Below are 27,956 nucleotides of genomic sequence, written 5' to 3'. Positions count from 1 at the left end.
CCCTCGCCCTGGCCCTTGGGCATGGCTTTTGTAGCCCGTTTCGGGGGACGAGGGTGGCTCATGCCCTTTAAAGCCACAGCCTGTGTCTGCATAGTCTGGCCTTGCCAACGGACTTCCACATCCCCCAGTCTAGCCAAAGCCCCTGTGACCTCGTGGATGGGCCGGTCTGTATAGGGAGCTAACAAGGCAGCCATAGTCCCAACAGTTCCTGGCGGGCCGTTAGCAAGGATAAGGTCTTTCACGCAGGCTGTAAATATTTTTTCATCAGGACTGTTTTACTGTAAAGCAAACATCATCTGCCGCATGCCCATCTCCCATATGACTTGCACCAAGTCCAAGTAGGTGGTCCACTTACTCACATCCTCCAGCAAGTCCCCTGCATTGTCTCAGACCGTGCAGGCAGCAGCCATGAGCCAGTTACTCAGGGTCTTATTACCAGCTTGGGGGTTGGTCTGGGGCACGTTTTGCAAATGCTGCCGCAGGAGGGCACTGTGGTGACGCTGGCCTGCTGTGCCATCTCAGTGGGGCTTAACTCCGTGTTCTCTGCCCCATCATCCTATAAGCATAACAAGCACACAGGTACTGACTCACCTAGGTGCTGCTTGCACTGCTTCGTGAGCTCCCGTAACTCCATGGCCGTATAAACGGTGTAGGAACTATGTCTCATGGACTGCCGTGGTCCAGCAACTCCACCCCCAGGAGCCAGCGGCGCCTGGACTTCTACCCTTTGTTGCACCATTGGTCGGGCGTGCCATACTGGCCCCGGTGGGCTGCTAGCCTGGGAGGGCACCTCCGACTCAGGGGACCCTTGGAGCGTGTGTTCAGCCGCCACCAGATGTTGCTCCAAGTCCTCCTCCCGGCACTGTAAGTGCTGCACCCGGTTCGCATACTCCTGAGTGTCTTGACTGGCATGTCGCAAGTCTGCTAGGAACATCCAGGCCACCCTGCCGGCCACCTCCAGGTGCGCCAGCGGGACGTTCAGCTCTAACGCCTCCAGGGCTTTCCGGACGTCTTCCAGTCAGGGGTGCCCGGCGTCCCAGCCTTCCAGTGGAGTCCACACCAGCAGGTACGCTGTGACCGGATACCAGAGGGATGTCTGGAGCCACATCCCGTCTACCGAGGGTGGTTCCTCTACAGGGCGCAAGGGGCACTCACCTCGTCATCCTGCCGACTATGCCAAGTGTCGTTGTCAAGAGGTTTTGGGGGGGGGGTGTTGCAAAGGAGCTTTCCGCGGTGGGATGCCCAGGGTAAAGAAAGCACGCACAGCTGACATGAGGAGGAACCAGCGTCTTTAACCAGCAGTAGCAACCATTATATAGAGGTTTTGGGGAGGAGTGCGCATGCTCCCTCCCACAAGTGCAAGTCATGCTTACGGAAAGGGCTTATGTAACCAGAGCCCGGTGCCTGTGCAGCAGGCTCCGGAGTCAAGGTCTGAACGTCCGGGATCAGGGTCTGCACATCAGCCTGCACCCATCTGGACAGCCCGGACCTGTGCCCAGGGCCGCCGCTCGTGCGTGCCTGAACGTGCCCGGGCCCTGTCAGTTGGTTTAAAAAATTGAGCAGAGAAAGGATAAGGGGGTCCATTTTGAGCTGCATATTTAGTAGCTTTGTCAGCCCTGTCGTTTCCTAAAGATAGAGTATCAATTTCCTTAGTGTGGGCTCAACATTAAACAACGGCAATTTTAGAAGGGAAGTGAATAGCTTGTAACAGGGCAGCAATTACATGCCCAATAGCAAAAGGGGTACCTGCAGAAGTTAAGAATTCATGGAATTTCCAATTTGTGCCAACAGCATGACAGACTCCAAAAGCATATTTAAATAGTAGAAATTTCATGAATCCAGCTTTTCCTTGAACTTCTGTAAATTTTATAGTTTTAGGATCTTAAAGTTGTCAGAAACCTATAGTCAGTTCTTTTTATGAGTTGCATTCAAGATGTTGCACTTTTGTAAAAAGCATCAGATTAAAACGATAACTGCCTATAAGGGACAAAAGACTTAAAACAGCATGGTTAAAGATCTGATTACAGTGCAATTCACAAGGCAATTTGATTATTTCTGTAATACACATTTTAAGACAGTGACTAGAATTATGACTGATAACATTATACCAAGACATATCAGAATTTTATATAACTTTAGACAACTTATATGCCTATATAGACATAACATAAAGAAGGCTTAGTATTATTTCTTATTTGACAATGCTTCCCATGTAATTTAACATATCAAATAAGCCTAAGTAGCTTAATCTCTCTCTTTCATAAGGAGAAAAAATAAGACTTTGAGGTTTTCCAGGGGCCCTCTGGAAAAACCCAAAGTAATTTTTAGGTCCATAAGACTTCATTTAGAAACTGAATTTTGGGAAGTTTCTCAAAAATATAACAGATTTTAAAACACTTGGTCAAATAGGATATAGGTTATTATGAAACAATATTTAGTTAACCACTTAATGGTGGGGACAATTAAAGACTTTGCAGGCAATTACGGAAAGTTAAACACTTGTAGGTAAAGCTTAGCTCTCTTAATATTAAGAAGACTCAATTTTAAGCAATCAAAGATCTGATGAAGACAGTGTGAAGCACAGTTAATAAGACACAAGATCTTTGCTTTCAAGACTAAAAACTTCTCATATTATTTTATCAGGATCATACTAATATTCTGAGAAAACTTTATCCCTTTAGTAGATGAAAGAATATTAAGTTTTGGTTTCACATAAGTACATTACTAATATTAAAATTTATTTTTAGGCAAACTGCATGCCCATCAATAGACAATTGAATAAAGAAGATGTGGTATATATATACAATGAAATATTACTCAGCCATAAAAAAGAATTAAATCTTACCAATTGCGACAACATGGATGGAGCTAGAGGGTATTATGCTAAGTGAAGTAAGTCAGACTGAGAAAGACAAATACCATATGATTTCACTTATATATGGAATCTCAAAAATTAAATAAAAGAACAAACAAAACAGAAACAAACTCATAGATACAGAGAACAAACTGATGGTTGCCAGAGGGGTGGGGGGTTGGGGAACTGGGTGAAAGAGGTGAAGGGATACAAATTAGTAGTTACAAATAGTCACACGGATGTAAAGTACAGCATAGGTAATATTGTCAATAATATTGTAATAACTATGTATGGTGCCAGATGGCTACTAGATTTATCAGAGGGATCATTTTGTAAATTATATAAATGTCTAACTACTATGCTGTATACCTGAAACTAATATAAAATAATATGGAATGTCAACTGTAATTGAAAAATGTTTTAAAAGAGCTACCAAAATAAAAAATAATATTTTTAGAACCCTTATAATACATTTATGTAATCTTATCCAGCTTGATCATACATAAAATTTCTTTCTCAAGATCCCTTTTTTATAAACCTTTAACAACCTTCTGTTAAAATCTTCATTTTAGTTTGTCTCTTGTTCTTTACCCATTCAGGAATAACTAACTCTATTTAGGACAAATTCACTTTCATTTTCCTCAGTAAAATGCATCTTCACATTTCATATCCTTCCTTAGCCTAAAAATATATCTTATCATACAAAGTTGTTTCCGTTGTCATTTTAGTAGATTTAATTACCTATATTAGAACCTTTTAACCCTTCGAAACCTTTCATTTCTAGTGAAAAGTAAAAGCTAAACTGTCCTTTCCTGGGAATTTTATGAATACATTTCATAATTTTTAGAAATACGGTTGACCCTTGAACAATGAGGGGGTTAGGGGCACCAACTTGGCCACCCTCAATACAGTTGAAAATGCACATGTAACTTTTGACTCCCCCAAAACTTAACTACAGTCATCCCTAGGTATCCACAGGGGATTGATTCCAGGACCCCCTTCAGATGCCAAAATCTGCAGATGCTCTAATCCCTTATATAAAATGGCGGATAACAATGCAAACAGTAGACCCTCTGGTCCTGCAGATTCCCAACTGCAGACTAAAAATACTGTTTTCGATCTGCGGTTGGTTGAATCTGCAGATGTGAGACCTGAGGATGCAAAGGGCTGACTGTATGTTTATTGAAAAAAATTCCACATAATTTGGACCGATGCACTTCAAATCCATATTGCTCAAGGGCCAACTGTATATGCTTTTTCATATTACAATATTTTAATAAGGCACAAGACATATTTTCTAACTGACCCAAATATTTTTTCCTCTGTAATAAGAAACCAAAGGTACATAAACCTATGTTCAGTAATTAATGTTTCATTATTTGTATCTTATCTTGAAATGATCTATAGATCCAATGCATTTTTTACCATTTAATTTAATTTAGTAAAACTATAAAGTTTCAAGTTTCCAAAAAGATATTTGGAAATTATTTTTAAGTATATAGACTATAAAACATAATTATTGCTAAAAAGTTTCATCTAAAACCTTATATTTTACTTACAACCATAGTTAATTTATTTTTTTAACAATCATACCTAGATTACTCATGTATACTTTATAAGACCTTAGGCAAAGTAAATTATTATCGCAAGCTATTTTCTCTGCCGATGAACTTGACTTTTAGTACACTTAGGTAGAATAAAAGTATTGTATTAAATGTGGATAACTCTAAAGATATGCATTTAAAAAAATTAAACCAGCAACTTAAGTTAGCTTTAATATCAAATATTTTTCTATATTATGTGAACTTGAAAAAATATTAGGGTTAGTTTTTATTGTTTCTTAATTTATATAAGGACTTAATTCCTTTAAGCCTATTAAGTAGAGCTCTTATAAACCAATTTTAGCAATATCCTCCAGAGATAGAAAAAATAAGTTTTATAAACCCACATATAAATATACATACATACATGGGCACACATATAGATACATGCAAATATTTAGACAGATAGAACAGGAGACCTGATAGTTTGTTTTAAAATTTTAGGCATGAAACAGGCAGAATAATGCAAAACTCATTAATTTGTAGATAATAGTTGGAGTAAGTTAAATTTATCTGCTGAGATGGCTAATTAAGGCTTTTTATTATTTGTGAAGGAGACTTTTAAGATTTGTATTTGCCCCTGACAAATAATTTTAAGGAAACTCAGCTAGATTCAGAGTGAGGGAGACTTTCTAGCAGTCTGCACTTTTTAAAAATATCTCTTTTTCTTATTTTCCATGGTTTCAGGTTTTCCTGGTTGAGTTAATTGGGCTCAGTCTCAGGCAATTGTGGGATGTTGTCTCTTGAGGTGTTTACATTTTAAAGACATGGTAAAATTTATAACTTCAAGGGAGAGAAGAAATGTGAATTGTTTTTCCTTCTAGGAGTTTGAGATAATTGCTGTTTCAAATTTCCTTCCTTTAAGTACAAGGTAATTGTACTTCTAATGTCCTGAATTGTATGTCCACAAATATCTGAAGGAAAATAGGAAGTGGTCTGAGTGGACTTTGTTTTTTGTTTTAATTTCTATCCTTCCATTGTATTAAGGGAGTCTTAATGGCTAGCCATTATATCAATATGAGATCTCTCTAAATTTGTTTTCTCAATTTAGAAGTTTCTGCAATTAATCTCAATAGCGACTTAAACCAATAAGGTTTTATTGCTTAGCCAAAGCACAAGGTCCAGAAAATTTACTCCCAGAGTTAGCCTAAGAAAGATAACGGGCCCTGTCCTAAAAAAAAACCCAACACACACGCACACACACACACACACACACACACACACACACACACAAACAGCAGTTCCAAAACACAGAATAATGTGCTCCTCGTCCCCCAACAGAATTGAGTTTTAGATTCCCTAAGCTTGGATCTAGGGCTTATTCGGTTGGCTGTCTGCCAGGTGCATCTTCCAGCTGGCAGAGAAACTAGACAAAAGAAAACAATGACCATCTCGGGGAGGAAAACGATCAACAGAAACATGAGTACTCAAACCAAGTTTTTACCAAAATTGCTATGCCCAAGGTACTAGTTCCACAAATATTTTCTCCTGGTAATCTAAATTTAGAAAGGGATTTTTTTTTATCATTTTCTTTTTTTTTTACTGCACCCACAGTTAGATATTTTAGGAGAGCAACAAGGTAAGAAAAGCTTCCCTGTTTGCTGGCTCTATTGTCAGACACCCAGGATCTATGGGCTGCAGTCATCTCAGGAAAACCGTTGGGGAGGGGAAGAATTCCCCCAACCCTTCTTTAGTTCCTATGGCTGGACTATTAATAAGGTAATAAATTTGACAGGAGACTATATTAACAGGAGAAAACCCTATTTAATACCTGTGTGTGGATGAATCCCAATACAATGCTCAGATCATAAAATGAGGCTCAAAGAAATGGTTGAACCAGGCATCTCGTTATGTACTTTGGACAAAAAGACCATAACTTTGTGAGAAATTGACAGGACAAAGAAAGTCAGTGCTCAGTGGAAAGGAATCTAAGCAAGGTTTGGGTATTCAGGTGGTAAATTAGAAAAGAAGAAAAAGGAGTTGACAATACAGACTTTTTGGCTGAGTTGTTTACCTCTAGCAAGAAGGTGGGTGTTCCTGGTGCAGGTAGACACCTTTCACAGGGAGGTTTATTTCCTGCGCTGGAGGAGAGAAGGGAGGGTGAGGGTGCCGTTCTGGCATTGGCTGCTGGAAAGTAACTCCAACTCCAAGTCATCAATATGCCGTCATGGGATATTTGGGGGGCGGGCAGTCTTGGGCCCCAATATATCCTTGTATTCCTACTTTATTAATGTATTTATTTTCAGGAAGGAGTTGAATTTTAAACATCGAAATGATGGGGTTTTTTCTTTGATACATTAAAATGATCACTTATCACTACATATCCAGCTTCTGAACAAACTTTATATTTCTGGAAAAAACTGCTTGAACATGGGGTACTGTTATTTTGCCCCATTTGATTTGCTAACAGTTTAAGATGTTTGTACCTATATTAATAAGTGAGATGGATAGGTATATGGTTTTGATTTTTAGTACTCTGTCAGGTTTGATGCCATGTTTACACTGGGTGCCTAGAAGAAATTCATAAATTTTCCTTTTTTCTGTTTCTGTAAAAATGTATATATTATAGGAATTATCTGCTCCTCGAAGGCTTGAATGAATAGCCTGTGAAACCATCCTGCTTTTTGGGGGAGGATACATTTCTGACAACTTCTTTTTTTTAATTAACACATGTATATGGTAAAAAATTCAAACTACATGAATAGTCATACAATTGAATAGCCCTCCATTGAAAGACAGTAAAAAGTCTCTCTCACCTCTTATTGTCAGTCCCTCAGTTTCCATCCCCCCATCCAGAGGCAACCATTGTTACCAGTTTATTGTGTAGCCATTAGGACATAGTCTGTGAACATTCAAGCATATGGATATACAGAAGGTGCCAAAAAATGTATACACATTTTAAGAAAGGAAAACTACTAAAATTGTAATACTCAATATATACCAATAACAAAAGATGAATACAAGTCACGTTTGACATCTGCAATTACAAGAGGGGCTCAGAGTGGTTACCATCAGCATCCAGACACTTCTGATTACAGCGAACTACTGCTTCAGCAACGGTGACCAGTGTCCACTTGTATACATTTTTTGGCACCCCCGGTGTGTGTATATATATATATATATATATATATATATATATATATATATATATATATATATATATATATTCCCTTCTCCTTATCTTTTGGCTCAGATGGTAGCATACCCTACAAATTGTTCTGTACTTTGTTTTTTATATATTTAAGTTTTTCCTACCAAAATTCCCTACTTCCTTTTTGAATTAAGTTTGACCATTCTTCTAGGAAACAGCCTGTTTCCTCAATTTCCTCAATATTTGCCAGTTTTCATAGAGTTCTACATTATATTGTCCTGTAATTTAGAACAACTAGCAAAGCTCTCCATATATATTGGCCTAAATGTTAATCCCACTTTCACCACTTACAAAGTTTCTAAGTAACTCAGGGTGAGTCATGAGAGTCCAGCTGTACTTTAAATGTTCATAGTCTAACAGAGGGTAACGACTATAAGCGTATTGAAGAATACTGAATTTGGCAAGTTCTGAGATATATGTTTGCAACTAAAAACAAAATAATTCCTACTTTAGGAGCTTGTCCCTATGCCAGCCCCTTCCTCCACAACCTTCCATCCTGAGTTTCTTTCTTCATAGCATATTATCTCACACCCAACCTATACCCTTCCTATTAGTTCAATGAGGAACACTGGAGTTTTTCGTCTGAAAGAATGCCTAGGTAACCTGATCACTGATGGCCTCAGCAATTGTTTTATGGCCTGTCTTCTTCACCGAGCATCAAGTCCATCCTGAAATCAGTGGCAAAGAGGCCAACAGATGAAGTTAGTTAGGGTTTGCGGTTTGGGGGAGATAACTAATTTTGGAGGTTGGCAAGGAAATACAAGAGGTTATCAATGGCCCCAGGGAAGTGGGCAAGGGACTTGGTAATCCGATAGTCAGTGCCAGAAATCAACACGGGGGTGGGGTAGCATTGGGAGTTGGGGGTGGGGCTGGTAGGTGTGGAGTAGGGGTGGGAGGTTGGGGCTGGGGAGTTGTACATATATTCTATTGTACTTAAGAAAAGGTTTCCTATCTACTGATCTAAATTTTCATATCATTTCCATTAGTATTTGCACAAGTACTAAAAACGTTCTTGGTCTGAAGGAGAATTATAAGAATATTTAAACAAGAGAACGCGTGCGCACACACACACAAACAACTCCCTTAGTTTAGAAACTTTGTCTCACCACATTCCACGTTCATTCTTTCTCCTAAAGTTTATTTACTACTTGAGTGCTTTCCTGGATTCCCTATTAAAAATATAACATAGTTTATTTCACACCCATCCCCTCCCTACTGTTTGTTGAAAGCTGAAAACAGGATTCATAGCCCTAAAGATCACTCAGGTGTCCTGAATACTGCTTGGTGAACAATGGAGGTATTGTCTGACCCCATTTTAGCCTGGGGCCCAGGAGTCAAAAACATCCAGAAAGCCCCCTGCAGAGAGAGGGAAAAGAGGTTGGGGTATGCAGGGGTTTTATGTTGCTTTTCCAATAATTATCCTCTTTTTAGACCTTGAACATTTTTTTATATTAGTTTATTGGGGTGACAATTGCAAAGTTACATAGATATTAGGCATACCATTCTGTAATACATCATCTGTGTATCACATTATGTGTGTTCACCAACCAGAGTCAGTTCTCTTATCACCACATATTTGGAACGTTTTCAATGTGTGCCCCAACTCGGTTAGCAATTTTGGAACTTGCAGCAGGATTAAAATTTTGTCCAGTGTCTATAGAGAAGCTCCCCCCTCCTCAAAATGGGTGATGGGAGAAAAGTAATCTCAAGAGGTCGCTGGGGAGACTGTACATAAGTTTATAGAAGTCGAGGACATGTGAAGCGGCCAAGCAGCGGGATTGAAAGAGCAGGGACTGAGCCCGGCAGGGGCGACGGCGGCGGGAGCAGCAGGTTTGGGGGAAATTGATCCCTTTATTCTGGAGCACGGAAAAGGGAGGTTTCCCTACGGCGAAGGAGGGGCAGGCTCCCGGAGGTGCTGTGCTGGGGGACCACCCTCCCACGTACTCCTGAAAGTCGAGTTCCGGGCGTAGGGAGGGGTGGGCAAGGGGGGAGGGGAAACGCAGCCTCGGTCCGGAGACCCACGGCGCGATGGGAGAATCGGCCTTGAGTGTTAAAGAGGGCGTGTCTGGCGGGTCTCCTGGCCCCGAAGACGTGAGGCAAGGCGACAGAAACATGTCCCCAACACCCGGAGGTGGATAAGGGACAGCAAAAGGCCAAGGCAGGCAGCCCATGCCAGGCGCCTCCCAGTGACGCAGACTCCACCCGTTGACGCAATAATCGGTTGGGGCCTCCACGTCTCTGGTTTCGCGAAGGATTCTGGGATCGACCCCGGAGAAGGAGGGCCAAGATGGCGGAGGCGGCGGAGTCTCCAGGAGATCCGGAGGCAGCATTGCCCAAACCCCTGGTGAGCTGAGAATCTGCGACAAAAGGGACCGAGGGTGGGCAGAGTGTCCCTTAAGGAAGTCGGGTGACGGGCCCGTGACCTGAGAGAATCCGAACACCTTCCTCCCGGCAGGCCCTTCCCGTACCCAACGTCAGAACCAGTTCTGATACTGCACCTGCTCTTGGCGTTCACCGCTGAGTTACTCCCTCAACACCCTGCACCTTCTAAGCCTTCTTGTGAAACTCCCATTCATTTTCCTTTCCCATACGACCGCGGCTTGTCCTCGTTCCCTACATTGTGTTAAATGCCAATGTTTAGGTGATTTCTTAAGTATCCTTGTTTCTGTAGGGCCCTAGCCCTTGTTGGAGTATCAGCATTCTAGGGTTAATGAAAGGTTGCAACGTTGTAACTTCGGTATTAATTTGTTCAGTGACCCTGGTAGGCTGGGTTTAATGCCTGCTCTTCCTGTCGCAGCTCCTTCCAATCCCCTTCATGATGCTCTGTTGCTCCTGTTTGTACAAGGGATAGGATTTCTATTGCAAGTACAAGCCCAAAACCTGGAAAGAATTTTTAATAACACAGATTTTGGACTTAAATTTACCTGGACTGGAATCACCCATTCTGCTGCTTTGTGAATTTGGGCAAATCATTTCATAGAGAGTATTTCTTCATCTGTAAAATGGAGATAAAAATAACTGCTTGAGTTTTTAGGAAGATGAAATGACAAGATTTATGGAAAGTGTCGAATACAATGAATGTCATCAACTGAGGAGTGTGTAATTAACTCAACAGTCTGCCACATATCCTGAAGTGTGCAGTTATTTCCCAGTGTGTTTCGTTATGTAGCAGTTGCTCGATAAATGGTACATCCCTTTCCTCTGTTTGAATATTTTTTTCACTTATTTTATATTTTTATTTTATATGTCAGATGCTCTCAATTTTTATTATTTTAAATTTTTATTCGGCTGCCTTGGACCTTCCTCCCTTTCCTCTTTTTTTTTGAAGTTTTTATTGGGGAATTGGGGGATGGGAACAGCGCTGGGGAATTGGGGGAAGGGGAACAGACAAGTTGCTGTCCTTTTTGTTCTTCAGTCTAGTTGTGGAGGACGTTGCTTCACTGGCACTGATCCATGTTGGTATTATCATTGCGCTCTTCCCGAGCAAGGCAGATCAGTGGCCGGCTTCTGGACGGCCGCTCACTGCGGCTGCTGGCCGCTCACGCTGGCTGCTGGCTACACACGGTAGCCCATGGCAACCCGCTGCAGCAGGGGCTGCAGCCTACGCCGTCGTCGGCGACTCACAGCAGCCCAGCTCCAGGTTGAGCTGTTGTTCAGCATCTTAGCTGTGGAGGGCAGTGTCACTGGCCCTCATATGTGGGATCCGAACCAGGGCTCTCTGGCGTCCCAAGCCAGCTCTTAACCATCGCGCCACTCAGCGCCACTCAGCCGGCCCCTTTCCTCTGTTTTACATTGGCAACTTAACAGGAGTGAACTGGGAAGCAGGTGAAATTGATTCTAGTCCTGTTTCTGCTTATTAGCTCTATTCATCTCTTCATTCATCAAATATCTATTGAGCATCCACTGTGGTCCAGGCACTCTTAGGCACTGGGGATACAGAGAGTGAGTAGTTCCAAGTTCTCATGGAGCATTTGTGACCTTGAGGAAATCATTCTGAATGCAGCATTTCCTCATTTGGAAAATGGGGATAGTAACTCATGAGAGAATTAGATACCAAATGAGCTAATATACACGTAGTGCCTGGTGTGACATATTACAGGTGCCTAGGTGTTTTTACTTCCTGTCTTTCATTTGAACTGCCTCACCCCTCTTTTAATGAAGCTTTCCCCAATTAATTTTAGTGGTTCTGGTCACTCATTACTCAGTATCCAGTCCACTTCTATTCAACAGTGTTTATTGCTGTGACAATGTGTAATGCACTGTGGTGGTTTCTTTAGGGAGCACACTTTAGGGAGTGCACTTATGGTGCTTACAGTCTAATCTGTGGAGATAAGGCAAATGTGCAATGTTAAAATGAGTCAGTATATGAGAGAAATTTACCCATAAAATATTAACAAAATTGGGCCAGCCAAGTGTCGCGTTGGTTAGGAGTTGGATTGGGACGCCAGGTCTGAGCAGCAGGGCCTGGGTTCAGATGCCACATGAGGGCCAGTGACACTGTGCCCTCTACAGCTAAGATGGTGAACAACAGCTCAGCGTGGAGCTGGGCTGCAATGGGGCTGGCCGGCAGCTGTTGTGCGCTTTCCTGAGCTGCCAAGAGGCCATGTGAGTGGCCGTCCAGTGACCAGTGACCTATCTGCCTCAGCCGGGAAGAGCGCAATGATAATACCAACATGGGCCAGTGAAGCGACGTCCTCCACAACTAGACTGAAGAACAAAAGGACAGCGATTTGTCTGTTCCCCTCCCCCAATTCCCCAATAAAATCTTTAAAAACTATATTAACAAAATTTAAAAGAAGATGCTATCGTTTCTGTTTGGGGTGATGAAGCAAGCTGCATGGTGGAAGTTATATTTGAGAGGGCCTCAAGGGACGGGTAAGATTTGAAACTCCAGGTGAGCATAATAGCTTTCGGTGATTGAGTACCTGCTGCATGCCAGGATTGTGTTAGACATCCTCTGCATATTTTCTGAACTTCACAGCAACTATTTCAGTTAGGTGATTTTTAAACTGTGTTTTATTTGCAGATGAGGGGATGAGACTCTGAGAGGTTTGACAATTTCCCTAGGGTCTCACCAGCAGTTAGTGGTCAGGCCAAAAATTTGAACCTAGGTCTGCTTCTGAAGCCCAGATGATTTCCAATAATGGTACACAGCCTCTTTCCGGTGAAGGTACAGAGGTTGGGAGGTACTAACGTACTTTGTACTTCTAGAAAAACAGATCAGTTTGGCTGAAGCACAGGGAAGTAATAGGAGGTAAGGCTTAAACGATAAGGTACTGAGTTATGGAGGCAGTATGGAACAGTGGTTAGGAAGGTGTTCTCTGGGGCGAAATTGCCTAGGTTTGATTCTAAGTTCTGCCCTTCAGCTGTGGGATATTGGGGAAGTTACCAAAGCCCTCCATGCCTCAGTTCTCCCATCTGTAAAATGGAGACACAGTAATACTTAGCTTATAGGGTTGTTACGAATTAAATGAGCTAACACATATAAAAAACTTGGTAGAGTGCCTGGCACATAATCATGCAATAAATGTTATTTCTTATTTTTTCAATATTAATCATTTTACTTTGATTTATTTATTCTTCCAAAATTCTGCATTCAACCCTCCCAAAATGCTTCCCAGTTGTGCATTTTATCCTACATGTTTTCAATAACAAATCTTTCATAAAATTCCAAATTTTTTGCTGGATTGTATGCTCCGTGGTTCTTTATAAATTTTTTCCAGTCCAAAATTTTTAACATGTAATCCACCCAACATGTATCCACTTTATCCTCAGGGCTGTCCCCTTGTCGGTGTGAGATCATTAGTGTGGAGTCCAGATTGTGCAGTCGCTGAAAAGCTTCCTTCATTTGTGAAACATTGTTTCTTCTTACTGACTACTAAGCTTTGAGGTTTAATAGGCAGCTAGGAGCCAGGAGAAGTTTTTAAGGAGGAAAGTGTTTAAAATTATGAATTTGACATCATAATTGAGGAAGATTTCCCATGGGGAATCTAGGAGACCAGCAAAACTTGCAGGAGTTCTAGGAAGAAGTGATGGTTACCTGGGCTACAGCAGTGGCAGGAGATGTGAGGATTTGAGAAAGGCAAAATCAGTGCAGGGAGGAAGTGTCTTAGATGAGTGTTTTGCAAACTTAAATGTGCACAGCGGTCCTGCAGGTTCTGCTTGTGTGTTTCTAACAAGCTCCCAGGTGATGCTGCGGCTTCAGTTCCCAGTACATTTTGAAAAGCAAGGCTGTAGACAAATGGGAGGGTAGTGATACCCTGAATATAAGAGGAGATGAGGATCGCTTCTCGGCCTTTTGGCTAAGATCAAGTGTAGTATCTGTTCTTATCAGTTTAATAAGAGGAGATGAGGGCCCTAAATGTTGATGAATTCACTTTTAGACATGTTGAGTTCGAGATACTGGCAGGTCATCCAGTAGATATGCAGCAGGCAGTTGGACTCTAAAACCCAGATTGTGGGGCTAGAGGTGTTAATTTAAGAGTCATCTGCATAGAGTTGAAAAGGCAGAATCTTGGGTAATGCCTATGTCTTGCCTGTATATTTAGGGAGCAGGAAAAAGAGCTGTAATAGTGGCTGCAGCCTGGGCTTTGGAAGGTAGCTGGTCCCAGGTGAAGGTGCTGGCTGGAGACCATGCCCCCAGCCACCCCCTCTCCACTTCCTGGAGCCAGGCCTCTTGGACTGAGTTGGTTCCTGGTTGATGCTGCCCCACCCTGCCCTTGTTGACTCCTTTCTCACTCCAGGATTTTGGTCAGCAGTATATATATAACCCATCTGCTCCCAGCCACTTTCGTAAAGCGGCACTCCCTGCTCCCCTGTTGGCCCAGGCCCGGCAGTAAAGTGTGCACACACGTGCATGTATGTGCTTGAGCCTGCCTGCAGAGGAGCAAGGGGAGGGACACAGCATCCACCCACCTTTCATCCCCTAGCTGAGGGCCTGCAGGTCCTGTGTGTCTTCCGTGGGGCTGGAGGGCCACAGATCCTAGCTCAGCTCACTGAAAAATGTCACTCATTTTCTTGAGATACTGAGGAAGTGTTGGGATGGGGGATAGGGTGGGAATCACATGGCACTTTAGTGACTGCAATGGCTTCTGAAACCAGTTAGCTGGAGTTAAGTCAGACTTCACAGGTTAAGGGCACAGTCTTCCAGAAGACAGGCCTCACTGTAGACACAGGTTCCCAGGACCATCCTCACTTCCGACCTACTGGCTACAAATCCTGGGGTTCCCATAATCCCCTCAGGCTCCCTAATTTACTGGAATGACTCAGAACATGGGGCCGACTGTACTTAAAATTCGTTTTATTATAGCAAAAGGATCCAGTCCAAACCGGCAAAGGGGGAGATGCATAGGGTGAGGCCTGGGGGGCCTGCCTAACACAAAGCTCCTTGTCTTCTCCCTCTGGAGTCAGGACCCTGCCACCCTCCTGATACATCAAAGGGTGACAATATATGGAGTGTTACCAACCGGGGAAGCTCAGCAGTGTACCTAGAGTTTTTACTGGGGTTTCATTATATAGGCAAGATTGACTGCCTGCTCCCCTCCCCAGAGCCTGGGTTTCTATCACAGGATTCAAAGCCCTAGCCCTGTAAACTTGTGTTCGGTCTTTCTGGAGTGGTTATTCCCCATGCTGTCATCTCATTAGCATAAACTTCTGTAGGGGCCTGCCGAGAGAGACTCACCTGTTAGCTAAAGGATCAGGGCCCACCATGAAGAAGGAAGCTGCCACTGTCATTTGGGAAATTCCAGGGGTTTAGAGGCTTCCTCCCAGGAACAGGAGACAAAGGCTAGCCAGATATTTTTATTCACTGGAATTGACCCACTGGGAATCTTGAATTTGCACTAACATTTATCTACTCCCTGCTGTGAGCCTGCTGAGTGCTTTACATGTATTAATACATCTCTCCCTCACTACAACCCTGTGTTGCTGGTGGTGGTACCGTTATCTCAGTTTTCTAGATGCGGAAGCTGAGGCACAGAGAGGTTAAGGAATCCACTCAGTGTCACACAGGTAGTCAATAATGGAGCTGGATTTAAACGGAGACTTTCTGACTCCAGGAGCCCCCCCTCCTAACCAGTATGATCCATATACGATCTGTTGATCACTGGCTGTGTGCTAGGTGCTATGCTTGTTAGCTAACTGTTCCAGCAGTGTTTCCAGGTGACGGCAGAGCCCTGTTTGTCTGCATTGTTTTGGCTTTTTAATTTAACACTCCATAATAGTTCTTTAGAGATAACGCCCATTCCTTTTTATAGCTGCATAGTACTCCATTATGTGGACATACCGTGGTTGATTAACCAGTCCTCCGTTGATGGACATTTGGGTTATTCTCAGGGTTTTGCTTTTACACAGTGTTGTAATGAAGAGCCTTGTGTGTGTGTATTTTGTAATTTTGCCACTTTATCTTTAGACTCGTAAACGTGGCACTGCTGAGTCAACAATGATTCATGTGTACATGTGCTGGACTGCTCTTCAGTAGAGCAGAGTACCATTTTGCACCCCACCAGCAGTGTGGGTGTTCTCTGCCCTCAGCTTCACCCCCAGAGCATGTTATGAAACGTTAGGATTTTTGCCAGTCCAACAGGTGACAATTTGTACTTCAAGTAGTTTTAATGTACATTTCTCTTGAGAGTGTGATTGAGAAGTGGTGTTTTATAAGTTCTTTGAACGACCTAATTTTTCTTGCAAGTTTCAGTATACTGTCTTATATTTCATTTACCAACAGCTGTTGCCCACTACATACTGTTCCAGTTGGGCCAAAAACAATATGAAAAGGGATTGCTTCTGTTTTCTTAGGAATTTGAAGATTCCAGAGTTTCAGTCATAATAATCAAATCTGGCAGGTGAATGGATGCGTTTCAGGGTCTGCAGTCTTGCAGTTGACTTTTGGAAATGTTACGTGACCTGTGGTGGTCAGGGAACTGGGGGAAACGAACGTAGGTCAGGGTATACTTTGCTATTGCCCAGTTCTTCCCAGTTCCCTTTAGGCTTCACACGATGCTCCCATTTAGCCAGCAGAGGCCACTAGAGCCTACTCTAGAGCCTGAGTGCCACAGAATCGTGGCTGTGCTCTGCTGATTGCTGAAAGGTCGCAGCGAGTCCTGCAGTGTCGCAAGCTTGTGGCATGTGAAGATTTCATGCGTGGAAGAAACCAAATATTTGAGGGCAAGAAGTGTCTGCCATTTACATTATAATTTTTTCCAGCATATGCTATCTCCTTCTTTAAATTAAAAGAAATAAGCATTTAGGAATTTTAGTTAATGGTGTGGTTTAATGTCTGGTGAGCTTTTACTTTAAAAACTGTGTAATGCCTTACAAAAAGACAGTCCATAATCTCTAGGAAATGATGTCTTTGAGGAGTGCTGCAGCTTAGTACTTTAATTTGTTTTCTAACTCTTCTCAGTTTGCAGGCCTTTCGGATATATCCATCTCACAGGACATCCCTGTGGAAGGAGAAATCACCATTCCTATGAGATCTCGTATTCGGGAATTTGACAACTCCACGTTAAATGAATCTGTCCGCAGTACCATCGTAAGTTAGACTAGCTGAGAGAATTCCTGTTCAGAGTCAGGAGACTAAATAACTAATAGCACTTTGTAATATTTTCATTTGGATCACTGATTTTTAGTATAAACTATTTGTTGAAATTTAAGATTCTCCCCTGGGGAATAATGTGGGCCACCCTTTTTGGAAAGCAATTTGGTTATAATGGATATTAAGAATTTTTTAATGTCCAAGTCTTTTTTAGGCTTGCAATTCTCCTCTCCAGATATAGTATAAGGGAAAAACATAAATACAAAAATATTTTTTAAAATACAGAAAACAGTAATATGCAAAGATGTTCATTACAGCATTCTTTATAATAGGGGAAAGTTGAAAAACGGAATATCGATTAAAGTATGTTACACCTATGTGATAGAATGCCAAACAACCATTAAAATCATGTTTATAAAAACTATGAATGACATGAAGAACTTTCTAGATGAAAAAATTAGGACAGCATTACCTTAACTATATTTTGAGAGGTTGCATTTATATTACCGTTCCCTTCCTCAAATGTCTTGATTACTAGTTAATCTGACTTCTGGGTTTCATTTACCAGTTAAAGTGGGAATGTTGGAAACTAATTTATTTTCTATATTGTGAAGAATGTGGTAGCTGGAGAGCCCGCTAATTGGCCCTTGGGTCATAGTCATGTATCAACTGAAAGTCATGCTATGTTTTGCAGAGCAGATTTTAGTAATGCTATTATTATTTAGTTTCTATAAGTATTGGGTTGTCGGGAAAGTCATGACACATTTTTGCATTGAAAAACAGGAAAATATGTCATGACTTTCCCGATGACCCAATAACATATTAGGAGGGCTATATTTCTTTTTTACAGAGTTTTAAAGATCAAAACAGAACTGGTAGAAGTGGTAAAGAGCTAGATGTTGGCTTAAGGGGTTAATAGAAAAAGTGAATAGAAAAAGGAATTAATGGAAAAACCCCTGCTTCCCTGGATTATTTGTATAGTGAAGAAGTTGAACTGGAATTTGAGCTCTAAAATTCAACAAAAGGCTCCCAGGAGATTGAAATAAAAGAAATTTTAGCAAATTAAGTGAGGGGGCTGGCTGCCTGGCAACCTTGGTCATCACAATACAACAAGTTGTTTATGTCTTTCAGATGCGTGATCTAAAAGCTGTTGGGAAAAAATTCATGCATGTTTTATACCCAAGGAAGAGTAACACTCTTCTGAGAGACTGTAAGTATAGGAGGCATCTCAGATTTGCTACTTTTCATCAAACCTTTTCATAAGTACCTTATAAGGCAAAAGGACCCATGGTAATAAAACTGACGTTTTTCAGAATGGAAAAATATATAAATGAATAGCACATGTTCAATGGTGAAATTAGAGTAATAGCAAACACTCATCAAGGACTAACAAATTAATAGTGCCTTTATGGACATTTCTGTTTCAGAACTACCATTTAGTCTGATGACTGCTTTCTTTGTTCAAGAGTCCTATCAACAGTGTTTGCAGTAAATTCTGCTCTGACTTAGAGTTTATTCTTACACTTGTTAGACCTTTTCCTTTTCTTTTCAAGCAACTGATTCGATTTTCCTGATAAGGGGCACTAAGGAAACTAAGAATGCTTGAAAAAAAAAAAAAGGAAAAGGTGGTGGTGTGTGTGAACGTACCTTCTATTCTGGCAGCATTTCAGCTGTGTTATAGGGATGCCAGACGTGGCAAGTGTGCCGTCACTCCGGGTGGACACTGCATGCTGCATCACAGCTGCTTGCAACATGGCACACTGTGGGTTGGAGCTCAGGTGACTTGTTCACTCGAAAGAACATGGACAAATCTAGGTGGAAGTAGTGGTTCCACCACTAGCTGTGTGATCTTGGATAAGACAGTTAACTTTCCTGGGACTCAACGTTTGTTCCTCTGCGAAGGTGGAGATAACAACGTGTACCTGCTGCTGAGGAGTAGATGATAATGCCCGCCAACCACCTTGCACGAATCTGGCACTTAGTAGGCACTCCATAAATGACAGCTATTATTCTAATGCCTTCCTGTCCCCCTGACACACATTATCTTTTCAAATCTTGACAGCAACCTAGTGAAGTAGGAGTTATTGTTTGTATTTCACAGATGAAGAAAATGAGTCTCAGAGAAGCTGAATGTCTTGTCAAAATCACATGGGCAGGATTAGAACCCAGTTTTCAAGTTCAGTGTCCTTTCTGGTCTACTGCTGCTACTCCAGACGTGAAGACCCTTTTAAGTGCTGCTGCGGTTCAGTTCAAAGCCAGGTTGCTTTTCACAGTGCAGAACCAGGTGTTAGTTTGCTGACTAGTGATGAATATCGGCTTATGTCAGATGTTAAGGTCCACTCGCAAGCCTTGGGGGGATAGGTAGATAGGCTGGCACAAAGGATGAGCAAGTCATGGCCAGAATTTGCACTTCTGCCCTGCCACAGCACTTGGCAGAATGGCAAGGAAAAATCTCAACAATTTAAAAAAATAATCTATAAAAAACCCCACAACACAATGAGATAGCACTTCACACCCATTAGGATGCTGTTATCAAAGAAACAGAAAATAATAAGTGTTGGCGAGGATTAGGAGAAATTGGAACTCTTGTACATCACTGGTGGGATGTAAAATGGTGCAGACTCTGTGAAAACAGTATGGAGGTTCCTCAAAAAATTTAAGCATAGAATTCCCATATGAGCCAGCAATTCCACATCTGGGTGTGTACCCAAAAGAAGTGAAAGCAGGGACTCCAACAGATGTTTATACGCTCATGTTCACAACAGCACTATTCACAGTAGCCAAAAGGTGGAAACTTCTTAAGAGGTTCTGGAGATGGGTGGTGGTGATGCTTGTGCAACAGCGAGTGTGCTCAGTCTCTGTATACTTCAAAGTGACTACAGTGGTGAATTTTGTGAGATATATATTACAACAATAATAAAAGAGTTTTTAAATACTGGTACAGGTTTTTTAAAAATGAAAAAAAAAATCCAGTGCATTAAAGCCAGTGTATTAATGTGAATTGTACTTGAATTCAGTTTTTCTGTTGCTAAGTTTAAAATTTAACAAGAATAACAATAATTTTATTACAGTCATAGGATTATGATTTTTTTTTACATCTTTCCCGAACTTTCTACAGTGGAGTCAAAATGGCTAATATAATTAGAACACAATGTAACTATGTGCATACTACTGTTATGTAAAGTTATGTACATACCCATGAGGTTGAAGTTGGAAGTGGCACCTGTACCTCTTTTCATATTAGTTGAGAAAGGTAATGTGCTCTAAGCTGTATGTTACTGAACTGTTGATAACCACGTGCTTATCTGATGTTGGGGGAGCCTTTTGTAGTTATCAAAAAGATTTCATGTTGTTTTGTTAAAGCTTAACCTTATGAAATTGCCAATATTGGGATGATTTTTCACCTGGAAGGATAGCGATTATATACTAGTTGAATGTAATAATTATAAAAGGGAGGCAGTGTGGCAGAGTGGGGGGAATTTTGGAGTAGGAATCAGAGGACCTTGGTTCTGGCCCCAGCTCCACCTAACTTCATATAAACTTGAGCAAGTGACTTCCTTCTCAGCTTCATTTTTCGTATCCAAGTGATGGGCTTGATTATATTTGCCTTGTCTAATGTCATCGGATTGGTGAAGTGACTTGGCTCTAGTCTTCTTCCTGAGGGTGCAGGATGGGGTACCTACCGTATTTGCCGGCGTATACGATTTTTTGGCGCTGAAAAATATGCCTCCAAGTGGGGGGTCGTCTTATACGCCAGGTACACTTCAGATAGACTGCCCATAGTGCTTGCCCCGTGCCATAGTGGCCTCCCGATGCCCGCCCACTTCATTCCACATACCGTTCAGGCATCAGCAGCGCTGCTGGGTGTATGCTCGGCTGTTATGCGATTTTGCTGTTATGCGATTTTACCACACTCGCAAAATCGCACACAGCCGACCATATAACAAACTCTGTATTTTGAGTGGAAATGTTAGGGGGTCGTCTTATATGCCGAGTCGTCTTATACGCCGGCAAATACGGTAAGTTTTTTGACTCCTCATCCATTGTTCTTTAACTAGAGCATGCTGGAATGTGGCTAGAAGGTGGGGAGAGGTGATTTGTGGGATATGAAGTGAACAAAACTTGAAGGATGTGTGAAGGACACTCAGAAGTGGGGAGCAGGGAGGGCAACTGTAGGGGTAGGAGAGGTAGGAAGGCTTGGGCAGACAGAGAGACGTGATGTGTGGATTCCCAGAGTAGGAGAGGCGGAAGTTGGAATAAAGTTAGAAAACACTGCATGGTTCTTCCCTAACAGTCTTCTGCCTTTGCTTGCCTTGTAGGGGATTTGTGGGGCCCCTTGATCCTTTGTGTGACACTCGCATTGTAAGTACATATATTTCTTTTCTTTGTCATTTGAGATAGAATAGAATTTTTTTGTGGAGTTTCAAAATGAAGGGAAATTTTGAATGAATATGTTATGTGGGACTTCTAGGACATAATTGCACTCCTTATGAATTTAAATCTAAAAAGTGGCTTCCAGATCACTTCAAAGACTGATAAAATTAAAGATGTCAAAATCATGCCCACCTCTGTTTACCAATGACTTTCTTAGCCTCTTTTAGCCATTTCTAGTCAACAAATATTTATGAACTCGCATGCACTTCCCCTACCATTAAACTAAGTGAATTATTGGATTGTTGGAAAAGTCATGACATACTTTTTCTTTTTTGGCACAAAACTACGTCATGACTTTTTCGACAACCCAATAAATATCTATAGGGTTAAGCACTGTTTGCAAACAGTTGCTTTTAAATCTTAGTAAAAATATGAGTGAGAATAAGCTGGAGAGGTTAGAAGTGGTAAAGTTGAAAGCAAGATCGTGTTTCAGACTGTTATGCTTTCCATCTGCATTGTGTGTAGAGGAAGAGGACAGAAGTTGGGGAGCAAAGTTCCTCGGAGACGGGGATGTAACCATTGGTAGCGTGGCAACAATACTGCTGGCTTATCGTGATGCTGTCAGCAGAGTGACTCTGGGTATTAACAAAGACAATTTGTATAATGATTCTTCCCAGTTTATAGAAAACTTTTAACACATTGTGGACCGGTGACGCAGATTTGTGTCTGTACATTTAAATGCCCTGTCCTCAATGTGTTAAATACCTTCTCTATCCTTCTAACAAGAAGTGAATGCCATTCTCCTTTTTTGATAAACAGGCTCAGGTTCATAGAGATGGAGGCTGAACCAAGATCACATAATTACTGGCAGACCTGGGATTGAGCCTCAGGTTTCCCTGACTGCCCCTTCTCTGCCTCTGTGATTGTTACACATCTCGTCACACCTAACCTCTCTGGGCCTCCCCCTCTGTATCTATACAAGGAGATGGTTGAGCACCCTTTCCAGGTCTAACCTTTTGTGATTCTGAATTCAATAAGTTCCTTATATTTTTTCATGTAAGTCAAGCATATGCTAATTTAGGTAATAGCATACAGTGCTAATTTCTTATGCCTTTAACAGCCATAACCAGGAAATAGTCCAGTGCCTTGATGGAATGGTTTGTATTAGAAGCTCTAAGCAGATACATTTTTAGTTTTGAAAGCATAACTCTGTAGATTATGTAATTTAATGCCACTTACTTATAGAGAAGAGAACTGGAGTCCCCAGACATCGAGTGATGAACTCCATTTTGCACATGTAGTGAGGGTACTGTGATCACTGTCTGGGTCCCCTGTCTTCCAGGCCAGTTAATTAATGTTCTTTCCAGAATACCGTGCTGAAGCCGTAGGGGTCCCAAACAACAAGTGGTGATGAATGCTGGCATCCTTTGCATCAGGTTATCAGGACTCGGAGTGGAGTACACCCAGCATAGAAGACCAAACGCTGGCAAGCTGCACAGCAGGGCGGGCTTTGCTGTGTGACTTCTCTATACTGTGTCATAAGAAGGTTGGGAGCTTGATGTTCCTTACTATTGTTCTGAAAAAATAACGCCTAGTCCAGGTGGTCTCAGTCCAAAATTCAAGACAGTTTACATCTGTAAATTCTCAAAGAGAAGACATCTAAGTGACTGTTCAACTCCTCAATTTGAAAGTAAAGTCTTAGTAATATTCTGTATGTTTTGATTTTTTAAAACTCAACAACTAAACAGTTTTATAGACTGAACTATATATGTAAGAACTAAAACCTTAGCCCAAGGATTACAAATTCAGATGTGTCTGAGGGTTAGGGATGGAACCTAAATGCATGCATCATGAATTGGTGATCAGAAGACCCTCGTGAAGGAACCGGCTGCTAGGTCAAGTGCACCTGATTGTTGTCATGGAGGCATGCAGGCCCGGTGTTAGAAACTCCTTTGATTTTCCAAGAAAATCCACGAATACGTTGTTTTTAGGTGAAACTACTCAATTTTAACATAATGTCAACTTGTATTTAAAACCATTTGAAGTATTTTATGGCCTACAACTTTATGTCTGTGAGCTACATTTGGCCTTTCAGTTTATAACCTCTGCTTAACCAAAAAAGGTCTTCAGCGATCCATTTGAACATTCCAACAAGGCCAGATAGAGCTCCCCTTGTAGTCCTAAGGTATTTGCAATTTGAAATAAGGGAGCCTTGCCAAATACTTATGGCATTTTCCTTTCACACAGCCTATGTATTACAGATACTCAGGTGAGGTATAAGGTGACTCCCTGATTCAAAGTTTGAGAACCCCTGCTTTAACATGATTGCTCTAAGTAAAAGATTAGACGATTCTCATGCCATTTCCTTGTCGCAGAATGCTTCAGCAAGGCTCCGCAGATAATGAAAAAGATGGAGGGCCCCAGTTTGCAGAAGTGTTTGTCATTATCTGGTTTGGTGCAGTTACCATCACCCTGAACTCAAAACTTCTTGGAGGAAACATGTGAGTATTATTAAAACCCATCCTTTTTCCTTTGGTAGGTAGTAGCATATCTTAGATTTTTAAGGGAATCTGGCTAGTTAGGTTTTTTTTTTTTTAAAGAAAAATCAAAATACTTGAGGGCCAAAGAGTACGTTCTGTTAAAAGCCCTGAGCAGAGATGATCTAGTTATTAAGTTACCCTAGAATGAATCTACATCATCTGGGGCCCTTTCCTAAGCTTCAGGTGTTCTCTCTAGCCCTAACATCACAGGCAGAATTTTTCTTGTTAGAAGATTATGTCCATTTTGGGGAAACCATGGTCCAAAGCTTTCAACAAATTTTTAAATAGGTCTGTCAACTAGAAAAGATTGAGAGCTGCCATCTTAGAGGTTCAGTGGGAGAAGGAGGTCTCCAGGGATTAGAGTAGATCATCTGATGTCCTAGATGGTTTATTCTTAAGGAGCTTGAAAGGAGAAGGGAGAAGATGGAGAGAAAAATGAAAACATATCTTGCTAGAGAGGCCTGTTATAAAACCCCGTTAGGATATAGGGATTATTATGTATCTGGAGGGAGGTAACAATCCATGATACGTAGAAATCTGTGTAATAAATGGTATCCCGATACAAATCAGCTCTGTTTGTGATTTTTATGGATGTGTGTTGTTCTTTAGATCTTTTTTTCAGAGTCTCTGTGTGCTGGGTTACTGTATACTCCCCTTGACAGTGGCAATGATGGTTTGCCGGCTGGTGCTCTTGGCTGATTCAGGACCGATAAACTTCATGGTCCGGCTTTTTGTGGTGATCGTGATGTTTGCCTGGTCTGTAATAGGTAAGAATGTACTTATCTCTACAAGAGCAGAACAGACAGAAGAGTGTACTAGAGAGAAAGCCCAGATGCGGACCAGTGTGACTCGTGAGTCACATTGAGTGACATGATTCTTGCCAGTGTCGTCCATAGGGCCCTACGTGGCATTGATAGATGATGTGCTTCTTAGCTGAGTTGGGTATCTGCACTCCTAAGATGTGGAGAGTCAGCATTTTTTTTTAAAAAAAAGCCTTAAATAATGCATAGCATTGGAAAAGGAGATTCCACTATACCTGTCTTAGTCCTGCCATATATATATATATGAGGCATAGGTGACTTGAGAGATGACGGGGGCTTTTCCTGACAAGTTAATCATCATAAAAATAATAGCTAGAATTTACAGATTGCTTATTATAGGCTAAGCACTACTGTAAGAGCATTCTGTGTATTATCTCATTTAACCCTCACAACAACCGTGACAGCTACTATTATTAGTCCCACTTTTATAGATGAGGAACAGACACAGAGAAGTTTAGCAGCTTGCCTTAGGACATGTAACCAGTGAGTGGGGGCATCGAGTTTCAAAGCCAAGCAGATCACATACCCGTTGAGAATTGTACTGTACTACGCCCCAGTATAGTCTGTTAAGTATCATATAGTCCTCTCCTGCTTCACTAGAAAATTCTGCTGAAGATTAGGAAGAGCCTATAGCAGAGGTAATGAATGCTGTGTGCTCGTTGTTTTTACATTCCTAAAATCCTCTTACAACCCTGCTTAAACTAGAAACGTTCACTGGCTTCTTATTTAATGGAATAAACAGACCGCCTAATATTTTCAGTGCAGGAACATCTCTTTGCTTGGAACATGATTAAAAGCTGAGAAACAGTCCACAGAAAGGTCTGGGAGTGCCAGGACTGATGTTCCAAGGACAGTCTATTAAGCACGGGCGCTTGGCCCCTGGAAGAGCCCCTCATCTCTTCACTTAGAGTCTGATCATGTACCATACATGCGGTTCTAAAGAGCTTAGTTATCCAGTATCTAGGCCCATGGCTATTCGGAAAGTAAACCCTCTGCTGTCTGGAAAGCTGTCCCGCAGCATGGCTTCTTCTCCAGGGCTCACAGATAACGCAGGAGCTACTAGAATAATTCTACTCCAGACATGGCGAGCACACGACAGCTAGTGAGTGTTAGCAGGTACAACGATCTCCTTGTATTCAACCTTCTGTTTTCTCTCGTTTTGTTTTGTTCAGCCTCTACAGCTTTCCTTGCTGACAGCCAACCTCCAAACCGCAAAGCCCTTGCCGTCTATCCTGTTTTTTTGTTTTATTTTGTCATCAGTTGGATGATTCTCACCTTCACTCCTAAGTAAATCAGGAAATGGAAATTCAAAACCAATGAACTGAAAGGTCACCTGAACAGTGCAGTTCACTGTGGAGCTTTGCCTCTTGTCTGTCTTGGAGGTACTTGGTATCTGGCCAAGTGAGGGGGTTACAAGGGAGCCAGAAAGCTGTCACCACTTGTGTAAGGGACTGGTATTTGAAAGGCTGTCCTTTCCCTCTTAATGTTATTTCTGTAAAATACATGGGCATACTACACACAGTTTAATTCCTTGTTAAGACATGATGGGGGGGTCACTGCGGTCCATTTGGGTGACAACCGATGACTCGAGAAGCACATCGATAAATCCTGCAAGTTGAATAACTATGGAGTTGATAATGATTTCCATTTTTCAGAATACTGGTTCAGGTGCAGCTCTTAAATACATTGCCTTATGACTATTAGAGTATGCCTGTCACTAGAAGAAATAACGGATAATCTGTGTCCATTTCCTTTTATTTCTTAAGGCAATGGCATAGGTTAGTAGGGGGGTTCACAGTTGTGGGAGGAGAAAACATGCATTAACTAGTATTCAGACTTTGATCATAGAAAATTCTGCACGTTTTGCTATGAAAAAAAAAGCAGAAGACATTTAAAGAGTGCAATCATTCTGTATAAGTCGCCTTTCTGCCACACTGAGTAGCATCTCAGTGACACTACTTTTAAACTCACGCCCTCGCTCTGAATATGCAAGCTAACATGTTAGCATTAGCATGTAGTTTTCCTTTGACTGAAGCTCCTAGTGGTCAAGTGCTTGAACTTACCCAAGTAGAAGACGTTAGAAATTTCGATTGGTAGGTCCGTAAGGCATCTTGTCACATGGGCACCTTCTCTTAAAGGTGGAATGAGGCAATTCGGAGAAAGCATAGCTGTAAGGAATTCTTCATTATTCTGTGTTGTCTGGCCCCCAACGAGGAAGCAAAGCTAACTCAGAAGCCTGCATTTCATTGAAGGGATTTCGTCTTCTGATAGCTGATTCACAGGACATTGGACACTTTGCGCATGATGTAGAACGGCTTGGCTTTCCAGCTGCTGCCTTTTCATAGCGGGCTCGGTAATGTTTTCATTACGTGCGTTTTTTGGGTTGAGGAGTAGCAATGTATTTCCTTGGTTCCAGACTTTATTTGTAAAGCTAATTAGCTCTCCTTTAGACGAGTCTTTTTTTGCATCTACTTGGGTTAGTACATCAGTGCGAGGGCTTTCCAGGGAGCATAGTGTCTGGGACAAGCTGATTTTGAACTAAACAGGGCTCCTTTAAGGTAATAGGAGCTGCTGTCTTCTATAAATTGCACAATGAAGAACTCTTAATAGACAAAGCCTAGGAGTCAGGCAGGAACTTTTCACTGTACAAATAGTTACTTATAAAGATAGAAATGTCTTACTCCACAAGTTTTCTGTATCCCAGAATTTAAATATTTATTCATTTTGTATTTAATATATATATTTTTGGGGAACTGCTGTGGTCATTGGTTACATTGCTGTCATTCTGCTATGGCATAGTTGATTCTCTTAGGGAAGGTGCAGCTCACAGTGGCCCATGCGGGGATCCATCCGGCAACCTTGGTGTTACCAGCACCACACTGTAACCAGCTGAGCTAACCGGTCACCCCCCTTTTTCATTTTGAAAGAAACTAGGCCAGGGCTAAGCTCATGTTTTAGTCTTGAATTGGTACAGAAAATATTTTTTTTTAAGATTTTTTTTTAATTGGGGGATGGGAACAGTGCTGGGAAACTGGGGACAGGGGACCAGACAAGTTGCTGTCATTTTGTTCTTCAGTCTA

The 27,956-nt window shown here is 41.7% G+C and overlaps 1 protein-coding gene across 1 annotated transcript; it reads left to right on the top strand.

Moving 5' to 3' along the window:
* Positions 1-9,795: 9,795 nt before the first annotated feature.
* YIPF6 (Yip1 domain family member 6) lies at positions 9,796-26,397 on the top strand. Its single transcript, XM_019648073.1, has 7 exons — positions 9,796-9,950; positions 17,010-17,138; positions 18,273-18,351; positions 21,461-21,503; positions 23,891-24,016; positions 24,665-24,822; positions 26,049-26,397. The coding sequence occupies exons 1-7, from the start codon at positions 9,894-9,896 to the stop codon at positions 26,165-26,167; spliced, it is 711 nt and encodes a 236-aa protein (XP_019503618.1). The 5' UTR covers positions 9,796-9,893; the 3' UTR covers positions 26,168-26,397.
* Positions 26,398-27,956: the final 1,559 nt, after the last annotated feature.

The sequence above is a fragment of the Hipposideros armiger genome, unplaced genomic scaffold, assembly GCF_001890085.2.
Source record: "Hipposideros armiger isolate ML-2016 unplaced genomic scaffold, ASM189008v1 scaffold_119, whole genome shotgun sequence".
Classification (NCBI taxonomy): Eukaryota; Metazoa; Chordata; class Mammalia; order Chiroptera; family Hipposideridae; genus Hipposideros; species Hipposideros armiger.
Note: the sequence above shows the minus strand (reverse complement) of the source record. Positions and strands in the feature narration are given on the sequence as shown.